At 38.3% G+C, this 12500-nt stretch overlaps 1 protein-coding gene across 8 annotated transcripts in view; it reads right to left on the bottom strand.

The window, feature by feature from the left end:
* Positions 1-12500, bottom strand: part of map3k4 (mitogen-activated protein kinase kinase kinase 4) — a 73904-nt gene that overhangs the window by 26988 nt on the left and 34416 nt on the right. For all 8 annotated transcript variants that reach the window (XM_053619690.1, XM_053619693.1, XM_053619692.1 and 5 more), the window contains 4 exons: positions 9248-9400; positions 7163-7320; positions 6848-6964; positions 5188-5287 (listed from right to left, as the gene is read on the bottom strand). In XM_053619690.1, the coding sequence (XP_053475665.1) occupies positions 5188-5287; positions 6848-6964; positions 7163-7320; positions 9248-9400 (528 nt within the window). The remainder of the gene's footprint in view (positions 1-5187; positions 5288-6847; positions 6965-7162; positions 7321-9247; positions 9401-12500) is intronic.

Raw genomic sequence — 12500 nt, 5'->3', positions numbered from 1 at the left:
TTGAGGTGTGTGGTGTCATCATGCCAAGATCTAAAGAGTTCTATAAGGTCTTCAGAAAAAAAGGTTGTGGATACCTATGAGACTGGCAAGGGATTTAAAAAGATCTCCAATTATTTGAATTGTATTTCAATTATTTGAAAAACATCACTGTAAGGAAAATAATCAACAAATGGCACAGATTTCAAACAACCAGGACTGGCCATCCCAACAAATTCAGCCCAAGAGCAGACCATCTGATGCAAAATGAAGTCTCCAAAAACCACAAAACCCCAGGATCTACTAGTCTTGCAACTGTTGGTGCCAAGGTGCTTCTGCTTGGCAGTGGCATACTTCTACAATCCGAAAGAGATTGCACAAAGTTGACCTACATGTGAGGCATGCCAGGAAAAAGCTTTTGCATGTACATGCAAGAAAACCCTTAAACATCTTGCAACTGAAAGAATATTGCATGGAAGAGTGGTCAGAAATTCCAGCAAGTCTGGTGGACAATTATGCAAAGCGCCTACAAGACGTTATTTCTGCTAAAGGGGGCAATACTAGCTTCTGAGGCCAAGGGTGTACTTACTTTTTCCACTTTTTCACCTCTATTGCTATTTCTGTTGAGTAAATGATTGAAAAAGCTAATTTTCCTTGTGGTGGTGTTCTTCTGGTTTGGGTGACTTTCTCTACTGTCCTAATTGAGTTGAACTGAACTCAGAGCAGCTACAAAGATTTTTGAAACATTCCAACACACCGTGTAGCACAAGCACGTAAGGATCACTGCCAATCTGAAGAAAACGAATTAAAAGAAATTACGAACAAAAAGAATTACTTTAAAATTGAGAAAGGCGAGGTGAGTTTACTGTTTATTACTGTTCACTACTGATCAATATTGCTTAGCTTCACTTTAACTTGAGTTCAGTTCTTAGCTTATCATCTTAAATGTTCTGAATATTTGGAAGTGCATTCGAGAGATCATTTTGATTTGTTTTGTGATCAGATTTAGAGTTCAGAGAGGGGGTTTACTGGTAAGCATTGACCTAATTCTGCCAAACATTTTCAGGGAAAATCAGGGTTTCATGATAAATAAGGCATGCTCAAAAAGTTGCTCCAAGTCGCCAGATGACTACAGAGACATAAGACGTACACATAGCTCTCTCAAATCATAAAACCAGAAGCTGTAATGTGAGCTATAGAGCTGTAATGAGTACAGTCTGCAGTGACAGCTGGTCTTCAGGTCTGTACTTTCCAGCTTGTGATATACAAGTGAGGTGTCTGTAGTATCCATACTGGGTTCTCTGGGGATCAAGAAGTAGAGGACAGAAAACAGGAGCATCGGATCTGGTGGTTCTGATCCCTGAAATGGAGTAGACAGGGGAAGGTGGGCACAGCTGTACGTGTTGTTGTAATGTGTGACATGTGAAGGATTCGGGGGGGGCAGCTGCAAAATCGATTAAAAAGCTGGTTGAGCTCATTGGACCAATCTGTACTTAACTCAATTTGCTCACGGATGTTCTTGAAGCCAATGATCAGCTTCATATCACATCCCACATCCTTGGTATTATTCTGCTGCGGCTTGGTCTCCAGTTTCTTTTTAGAGGAGCTCTTATTTGCCCTGATCTTCACTTTCAGTGCTCTTCTTGTTCCTCGCTCTGAAAGCTCTCTTCTTCTTCTTGTTTGGAAAGAATTGAACTGTGACACAGTCGTGCCATTTATGTCTTCACCATGCCATTATTCTCCTCTCCATAATGCCGTTAATGTCCTCCCCATTCTGTGGTTTCTCAACAGCCCTTTAGATAAGCACAAACCTACAGCCAACAATTCAGTGTCTGGGCTACAAAAGTACTTCTTAACAGTTTTATATATATAAAAGTAATGGACACAAAAAGATTAAATCCCCAATTTTTTTCATTTTGCAGGATAAGATTCTTGGACGTATGTCTATTAAGTAATGTTATATTGTGCAAAGAACATTTGTAGTAATTATGATCGATTCGCACAGAATAATGATCTCTGTATAAATCTCAAAGATAGTGTCTTTACGATGTATGCTTGGTTGCCACACAAAACATTCCATGCCTACTAAATACATCTCATGTTAATATAATGTTAACAATGGCCTTTATTATACAGTAACCTCCCAATGAAAAAAGTCCGATCGGAATTAGGACTTTAGAAAGATTTTCCTTGAGATTGATTGAAAGATTTCCATTTGAATTACATTGTTTTTATAAACTGAAAAACAAAATCTCATTAAAAAAAAAAAAAAAAGGTGTTGCGCTGAGCCAAAAAGAAAGATGGGCACAAATGCATTTTAATCAGTATTTTGAAAAAGTCAACAGTGAGGTAAATGACATATAAATGTTTTTTTTTTTCTAGAAGGAAAAACTGTGCGCGCTGTGCACACATGTAAGGCCTTAACATTGCTTTTTTTTCCTACTTGCCGTGGGTCTACAAGCATGTGCGATATACTGTTGGATTCGGTTTCATTATGCAAGGACATTTTTATCAAAAAAATCTATCTAATAAATGTTGTGCAGTTTGGCCTAAAGATGATCTGAACCAAAAATGGTAAGAATTGGAAACAAATTGATCTGTCAAAAGTTTTAAAGGGTTTTCAAGAAATTCCTAATTTTATTAAATTCAAAGGTGGCCATGAAATTTTTACACCAGCTGTCATTAGATCAGGGAAAACAAGATTCATGATTCTAAACCAAACACTTCAAAAGTAATGGGGAAAAAGGGTTTTCCTTATTATAGTGCCACCTAGTGGTGAAATGAGACAATCCTAACAGGCTCTCTTCAGAACTCAATATTGAGGCATCTTGAAGTGTTACTGAGATACAGCCAAATGTCCTGCTTTGCGTAATGGTGGAAATTTAGAATTGTAGCTGGAAAATTTGTGCACTGACATGACTTGTCATCATGATAGAAATCAAACAACACCAGAATTATGATGTGATTCTGAATGGTCCCAGAGTGAATAGCAAAAAAGGTTTTCATGTTTTAGTACCCACTAGTGCTCAAACAATGTGAAAAGTTTGGGGACCCTGGGGGTGCCATCCCAATACGTATTCTCAAGATTCAGTCCATGCTGTTGTCAAGATGCGGCTTCACATCATGTTTGGCGGCTTTGCTGTAATAATTGTCTGTGTGTTACAGACAAACACTTTTGAATATCAAAAAATCTTCTTATAACTTTTGTGGAGACTAGTCTCAAAATCATCTCAGCCAAATTTAGTGAAGATTGAACAAAAATTGCAGGCTGTTAAAAACTAAAGGTTTTTCCAAAAACTTAAAATGACAGAAAAAACAATATAGTGGAAAATTATATCGTGGGGTCAGATGAAACGTCGCTCCGCCATCCTGCTCGGCTGAGGACGTCGCTCCGCCTTCCTGCTCGGCTGAGGACGTCGCTCCCCCCTCTAGCTCCATGGTTAGCGTCGCTCCCACCTCGGGCTCTGCCTTGAGCTTCGTTCCCCCCACTGGCTGCGTGGTAGCCGTCGCTCCACTCCCAAGCCAGGCCGGGGATATCGTGTCATCTCTCGGAGCTACAGAAGAGACCGCCCCGCAGCTGTACCTCGGAGAACACGTCAGGCGCCCTCTTTCTGACTCTCAAGTGAACTTGGAAATCCTTAGGAACATCTGGTGTGGATGTCCAGGAACCCCTCCTAAACTTATCACGCACTTTGGGAGCCATGCGTTAAAGAGGGGGTTCTGTTATGTAAATACCGGAAAAGGGACTAGAGACTACGACTGCTATTAGCCACTGCACCTCACCTGACCACATCACATGACTGACTGTACTGGTTCTCAATTACACACTCATCACTGTGCACTATATAAACCTCCTTTTGTTACAGCCTGTGCACTATATATAGCCTGTGCACTATATAAACCTCCTTTTGTTACAGCCTCACTGTGAAGTAATTGCTCCGTTTCTGTTATTACCATGCCGTTGTTATTGTTTATTGCTTCCTGGTTTTAATCTTTGCCTTTGCCCATGTTTCTAATTACAGTCTTTGCCTCTGATTCTCTGTTTGCTGATCACTTGACCCTGGACTGTTTATCACTCTGTTTATTGCCTATCTTTTTGGATTTGTCTGTGTTCCTAATAAACTGCCACTTTACCTGCTCTTGCGTCCCACTATGAGTCTATGTCACAACAATCCCACCCATCCCCACCGCCTGCTAAAGATAAAACCCAACTAAAAAAAAAAAGAGGGGGTAATCTAATTTGTTCAAGATGTAGGGTGGACGTCAATTCCTTGAGCCACACTTTAACAGTGGGAACAATAGTAGTAGTTTTTTGGCTGTAATTAAACCATATGCAAGAAGCTTGTGTTGTGTTGTGCATAGAGCAAGGCTATGACACAAATCAGCATCATACAATTTGCATTAGTCACAGAGAGGAGAAAGAGCTGGAAAAACCTTGTGTAATTTTGTCTTGGAGTAGCGCAGTCTGTGAATGATTTTAAACTGAATAAGTGTATGTCTGGTATTAATAGAACGGTCGTGAACTTCCTCAAGGCTGCTCTGTAAGATCTGTTTGGGAATACGCATCCCTAGTTCCTTTTCCCCAGTCATTAGACGTTCAAGTATACTGACCAAATTTCATGTCTGTAGGACCTATGGTTTGGTCTGTAAAACAAAAATTCTAACTAAATCAACAGGGTTCCAAGCATGTAGTGCTAGACCCCCTATTAATAATTAAAAATGGAGGAAAAGTTGCAACCAATATAGGGTGCCTACGCACCTTTAAAGAAACAGAAAATTATGTTTTAAGTAATTTAGGTTTCAATACTATTCAAATTTAGTTTCAATACTATTTTCTGTATTCATTTAGAGCAGTGGTTCTCCCGCCATAGCCTATTCTTTCTACTCTATATCAACAGACTCAGCTAAGGAAAGATTTCATAATTATCTTGTCAGTTGATTTTGGGGGTCAGAACATAGACATGCTTTACTAAAATAAATAAATAAATAAATAAATAAATAAATAAATAAATAAGTTAAAACAATTAAACAATAAGGAAATAATATGGAGGAGCAAGACTTCTGGTTTTACACAGCTACAGAGTGATGACCAGCAACCATGGAAATTAAAAGTGGCAGTTAATTTATCAAATAAAATTGATTGGAAGGAAGGTGTGTGATCAATAACAAACATAAAAGATGATTAATTAAAGAGACTTTTGACTGTCCTACCTTACGCAGCATTTTGGCAAAGCCCAGTGCTTTAGACGCCCGCTCCCTAGCCTCATGGAAAAGCTCTTTGAGAGAGCGACTCGTCTCAATCACAACTCGCCTGTGTGGCCAGTCACAAACCATTTGTAAGTCAAGTAATAAACACACAAACCTTAAACTCTCAATCTCTTCATCTCCAAATATTTTGTAACTAGCACATTTTGATATAGTGGTGCTTCAATATATGCAAACGCGTTAGAATTTTCTACATTTCTGCATAAATATGACCTAAAACATCATCAGATTTTCACACAAGTTCTAAAAGTAGACAAAGAGAACCCAATTAAACAAATGAGACAAAAATGTTATACTTGGTCCTATATTTATTAAGGAAAATGATCCATTGTTACATATGTGAGTAGCAAAAGTATGTGAACTTCTAGGATTAGCAGTTAATCTGAAGGTGAAATTAGAGTTTTCAATCAATAGGATGACAATCACATGTGAGTGAGCATGCCATTTTATTTAAAGAACAGGGATCCAGGAGTCTGATCTTCACAACACATGCTTGTGGAAGTGTGTCATGGCATGAACAAAAGAGATTTCTCAGGACCTCAGAAAAAAAAAAAAAATAGTTGTTGATGCTCATCAGGCTGGAAAAGGTTACAAAACCATCTCTAAAGAGTTTGGACTCCACCAATCTACAGTACAAATGGAGGAAATTCGGTACCATTACACTCCAAAAGCAGTGGTCGACCAACAAAGATCACTCAAAGAGTGATAGCACATGTAATAGTCCACAAGATCACAAAGGAACCTAGGGTAAGTTCTAAGCAACTAAAGGCCTCTCTCACATTGGTTAATAATGTTCATTAGACCACCATCAGGAGAACACTGAACAACAATGGTGTGCATGGCAGGATTGCAAGCAGTTTGCTAACATCACATGGACAAACCAGAAGGCTGTTGGAAAAAAAAATATATTGTGGACGGATGGGACCAAAATAGAATTTTTGGTTTAAATGAGAAACATTACATTTGGAGAAAGGAAAACACTGCATTCCAGTATATGAACCTTATCCCATCTGTGAAACATGGTGGTGGCAGTATCATGATTTGGACCTGTTCTGCTGCATCTGGACCAGGATAGATGGCCATCATTGATAGAACAATGAATTCTGAATTATACCAGTGATTTCTAAAGGAAAATGTCAGGACATCTGTCCAAGTCAAAGTCCTGACCTTAATCTAACAGAAATGTTGTGGAAGAAGCTGAAGCAACAGCTCATGTGAGGAAACCCACCAACATCCCAGAGTTGAAGCTGTTCTGTACTGAGGAACGAGATCAACTTCCTCCAAGCCGATGTGCAGGTCTGATCAACAGGTACCAGAAACGTTTAGTTGCAGCTATTGCTGCACAAGAGGGTCACACCAGATACTGAAAACAAAGGTTCATATACTTTTTGCTACTCACAGATATGTAATCTTGGATCATTTTCCTCAATAAGTAAATGAACAAGTATAAATTTCTTCCCACGTTTGTTTAATTGGGTTCTCTTTGTCTACTTTTAGGACTTGTGATGTTGTTTTAGATCATATTTATGCAGATATATGGAAAAGGTTCCACAAACTTTCAAGCACCACTGTATGTTGCAGTGGTTTGTGTCATTTAACACTCTACCTGATGTCATCCAAGGCAGTACTGCCATCAGCACTTTCACAAAACTCGTCATAAATCTTCTGAAGGCCTGTGTCCAGAAAGTCCCCAGTTGATCTCAGCAGCATGCCAGCAATGTCACTGGAATCAAGGAAGGAAAACTTTGATAACTCAGCTAAAAGTCCAAAAGAAATAAAAGAAATGAGAATGATTTCACAAAAAGATCAATTGAAGCAGCTATGTTTATCTGTACAATGGCACCTACAGTCCAACTGGCTGAGGGGTTGAAAATGTGGAAAAGGTTTAAAGGCTTTGAAAGGATTAAAGACAGTAATTTACCAAAAGAGCTTCCCAGACTGTGCTTCTCCACCACGTATATATGGAGTGATGACCTTGGTGAAATTCCACTCCTCCTCAAGTAGGTTTTTCAGGCTGTGGGAAGCTTGTGGAAGCTGCTGCAACATCTCAATCCAACTGCGCATGTAGCCAAAATAAACCTGCATACATCATTGAGCTTTACCATCACTCTGGGGAAGTATTTGGTCATTTGGTTTTAGAAACATCTTCCTTTATTCATTACAGCAGGACATAGAGAGCAAGTGAGCGGCTTACACACATCTTTCGGTAACACAAAATCTGTCAACCCTTCAATCTTCTTGACAGCTCTACAGTCTCTCCAGTCTATGATTAATCTTCTCCATACTGTCTTCCTATAATCTTTTTGTTTCTACTACTTTCAATGACCTTGTTACTCTTAAGACCTGACTGGTCCCATCCACTAATACCTCTCCTGGGTTTACCCTGGAACTTTGTGCCATGAAATTTGCAGGTAAGCGACTTGAACGTTTATGCAGGAAGACTGGCTTCAGCGTCTGTACCATGATCATTAGCTCAAGTGTATAGGGATGCTTTAAGTGCTGCTTGCTCCACGCTTTACTCCTATGCCATCAGCAGTGGCAGTGATAAACCCAAAAACATCTTGGCCACTTTAAACTTCTCAAGCCACCTGCGTTAACTACCACTAGCTCTGTGGACCAACGTGGAGCTTTTCTTAATTTTCTCAGTGACAAAATTAGTGCAATCTACCAACACGTCTCAGCTGCCTCTACATCTCCGGTTCATTTAGAATCACACTTTACTGAACGCTCGCTGACCCACTTTGCAACCATTGATTCAAACTCTCTGTACTCATGAATAAATCTAATCCTTCTAACTACCAGTTTTATCATGTTTCAACCTCCCTTATCAAGACCTGTTCATCTATTATCCAACACCCCATCTCCCACCTCATCAATAAGTCTCTTGAGACTGGTTCTGTTCGTCTCCACCTTAAAACTACTGTGGTTATGCCAATTCTTATGCAACATGAAGCTCTCTAATTACATACCCATTTCCAATCTCCAATTTCACTCTACACTGCTTGAATGAGTGGTGGCCAATCAATTAAAACTACCTTGATACCAACAATTTTTCAAGTCTTTCCAGCCTGATTAACGCCCTCTGCAAAGCACCGAGACAGCGCTTGTCAAAGTCATTAATGACCTCCTTCTGTCTGCTGACTCTGGTACCCTCAGTATCCTTATTCTCCTAGACCTTAACGTAGCCTTTGACATTGTGAACCATCATATTCTTCTTTCTTGTCTGTCTTCCATTGGCATTTCTGGCACTGCTCTAGCTTGGATTACATCCTATCTCTCTAGCAGGCATTTTTTCTTTGGGCCCCATATTAGGTCACTAACAAACAGTGCTTTTCTTCAGCTCCGTAATTCAGCCCGACTTTGATCCCATCTCTATCTCAAAGATGCCAAAATCTTGGTCCACGCTTTCATAATCTCTCATCTAGATCACTACAATTCCCTCTTCAATGGTATAGCTACAAAAAAAAAAAAAAAAACAATTAATAAAATGCAACTTCAAAACTCAGCTGCCAGGGTCCTCACATACACTAAGCGGTTGGCTCATATTACACCCACTATCCGTCAATTACATGGGCTGCCTGTGTCATCCCAGGATAAATACAAACTCCTTACATTTACAGCACTCCATGGTCATCCACCACCCTCCTCACCTCCAATTACACTGCGCTGTAATGTAATTGAGACAAATAAAAGCTTCTACTTCTTCTATAGGCCTTGTTTAGGAGCCCAGGAATGGGTTCTGGCATATGAACTCTCAATCTTATGATCACGAGCTTATGATGGTCTGGTGGTCTGTCATATGGCTTCATGACTATATATATATATATATATATATATATATATATATATATATATATATATATATATATATATATATATATTTGGATACTCATATATACACGTTAGTATAAAAAGGAGAAGGGGCTATTTATTGTGACAACAGAAAATAATCTCTGGTTAGTAATACTGCTTGGATAAATTTAATAAAGGTCAACCCATAACTTGCCTCTAGCATTTCGTGGAGATCTTCCTCAAACTCATCAATGTTGGCCTTGGTCTGCAGTCCTTGTGAGTCAGAAATGATGCCACGTAGCATGAACTGGTAGTACTGTTTCATCAAGAGCCCACCTTTCAGTACTTCCTTACACTCACGCACCAACTGCAACACAGTTACAAACAAATCTCAGTTATTTCCCAGAATCACAGAAAACATGAACATATACAGTGCTTTCTTCTATTTTTGTGCATCTCCCATACTAAATTAAAGAAATCAAAAATAATAAAACAAAATCTAAGATAAAACAAAGGCAACCCAAGTAAACACAAAATCCCAAAAATAAATAAATAAATAATCATAAAGCAGAACGTCCAGTCATCAGTCCCTAAGTTGAAACTCAAGCACAACTGGATTATGCAGCAAGACAATGATCCAAAGAATATGAGTAAGTCCACCTCTGAATGGCTATTAAAAAAAAAAAAAAAAAAACTAAATTAATTAACGCAATTCAGGTGCTGTGGCAGGACCTTAAAGCACCAGTTCATGCTCGAAACCCCCCCCCAAGTTTGGCTGAACTAAAGCAGTTAGAAGAGTGGGCCAAAATTCCACCATCATGCTGTGAAGCACTGAGCCCCAGTTATCAGAAGCATTTGGTTGCAGTTATTGCTGCTACTTTTTTTTTCCTTCGATAAAAAAATTTAAATAAGTTTGTTTACTCAAGTTGCTTTTGTTGTATTTCGTTTGAAGATCTAAAACTATTTAGTATGAGATATACACAAAGACCGAAGAAATCAGGAAATACTTTTTCACGGCACTGTATATTACACACTGAATATAAATTCAGAAGTTATATTTCATCTCTGGAATCAATTCAAGTCAGAGTGAAGTCTTAAGTCTTACTCATATCTTGAATCTTTAGTCGTGCACTTTAGTAAACAATAAAATTGTTAACTGCAGGTGGTTTACTGCACATGATTAAACCAGCACTGAACATTTTTGTAACTTATTATATTAAGGGCTTATTATTTAAAGCAGATGAATTTCTGAAATTTGTTTAGAGGGTCTTTGTTTTTGTTTTTTTTGGTTTTTTTTACATGTTACCATCTCCAATGAGCATTTTCCAATATCTGAAATCATCTTTCAGAACCCTGATGAACCCAGACTAAATCTTAAGATTTGAACCAACATATTTTGATCAAATAGGCCTATTCAAGAGCATATGTGAGGTTGGGCACTGACGTTAGGAAAAGAATCTTGGCGTGCAAGTCCGTTCCAACTCATCCCAAAGGTGTTCAGTGAGGTTAAGGTTAGGGCTCTTGTGCAAGCCATTTAAGTGCTTCCAAAACAACCCTGGCAGACCATGTCCATGAGCATTTAATGGTCTTAACAACAAATCACTGGTCAGAAAATGAGCAACAATTAAACAAATGCACTCCTGTGACCTGTGTGAACATTTGTTCGCTTGCTTTCGCTGCAGTGAATTGTTTGGGGAAAAGCTAGAAACAGGGAAATTTATATAATCTATATATTCATTTATACAGTCTTCTTGCATGCAAAGGTAAAAATCACGATAATGATTGAAATGTTTGATGTAAAATTCAAACCAACATGTCTGGTTATACAAAAGTAAAATAATGTAAAAAAAAAAAAAATGAAATAAAATAAATACAATAAAAAAAAATTCAGTTCAATTAAAGCGGCAAGCAGCATTTTCGAGGGCCAAGCACCCAGGCTCGGTGAGCCGCACATTCACAGACGTGCACAATGCTCCATAAGCAATCGCAGGAAAGCAGAGCCATAACAATAGGCAAAGGGATTCCAGACTGATTTGTAGTTTTACACATTTGCCAGTCCATTATGGGAGAATGGTTTTGAATATCGAGTTTGCTGGATAAGTTTTGTTTAGACAGGTCCCAAGATGATGCAAGTCAAATTTGGTGAAGATTGGACAAAATTTGGAGTAGCAACAAAAATGGCACTTAGATGAAAGCATTTTATTGTTATTGTACATAACATATTGTATATGTACATAGTGTAAATAACTCTACATGTTATTGTAACTTTTGACCAGTAAGTGCCGCTGTCGTGCAATTTGTTGCATAGTCTCAGCGCGGTCCTGAAAAGCCTTCCAAGATTTGTGCCAGTGTGGAAGGTCTTTGTTGAGATACAGCCTCACTTCCTTAATGGTGGTTTCACTGTCAGATTTGTTGACATATTACAGGCAAATCATTTGGAACATCAAAGCGAGGCTTACTCTGAAGATGATGTGTGCCAGATTTGGTGATGATTGGACAAAATTTGTAGGAGGAGTAGCAAAAACTATTTTTGACAAAATCCAAGATGGCGGAAAATCTAATTAAGCAGTAAGTGATATCTAAGAATGCGCTGAACTCGTCTTCACCCAGAGAATCCAGGGATTGTTTATGTTTTATATATATATATATATATATATATATATATATATATATATATATATATATATATATATATATATATATATATATATACACACACACACACACACACACATACATATACGTATATATATGTGTGTGTGTGTGTGTATATATATACACACACACACACACAGACACACACACACACAGGGTTCCATTCCTGTCAGCAAAGAACAGGTATCTGAGGCTATCATGGCCACTGGATCATCGAAACCGGAAAGTTGAAGATTAGAAGAAAAATAAATCAATAAAAATCACCAGCTTGCCTTTTTCCAGTCTTCAACTGTCCAGTTTCGGTCAGTCTATGCCTATGGTAGCCTAATATTCTTGTTCTTGGCTGACAGTTACTATAGACTTCCTCTTAGCTCTCAGTCTGGTCATTCTCTTCTGATCGCTCTCACCATTCACAGGATGTTTTTTTTGTTTATCGCACCATTCTGTGTAAACTCTAAAGACTGTTGCATGTGAAAATCTCGAGAGATCAGTGGTTTCTGATGTACTCAAACCAGCCCATCTGGTACCAACAACCATGCCATGGTTAAAGTCACAGAGATCCCATTTTTCCCCATTCTGATAGTTGATGTGAACATTAACTGAAGCTCTTGATCTGTTGCTGCCACATGATAGGCTGTTTGGATAAAAGCAGAAATGAGCAGGTATACCTGATAAAGTGGACAGTGACTAATATATACAATACTATACAATACTAAAATAAATAAATATGTATATATGTGTGTGTGTGTGTGTATATATATATATATATATATATATATATATATATATATATATATATATATATATATATA

The sequence above is a fragment of the Ictalurus furcatus genome, chromosome 29 (assembly GCF_023375685.1).
Source record: "Ictalurus furcatus strain D&B chromosome 29, Billie_1.0, whole genome shotgun sequence".
Taxonomy (NCBI): Eukaryota; Metazoa; Chordata; class Actinopteri; order Siluriformes; family Ictaluridae; genus Ictalurus; species Ictalurus furcatus.
This window is presented reverse-complemented; position numbering and strand designations above follow the sequence as displayed.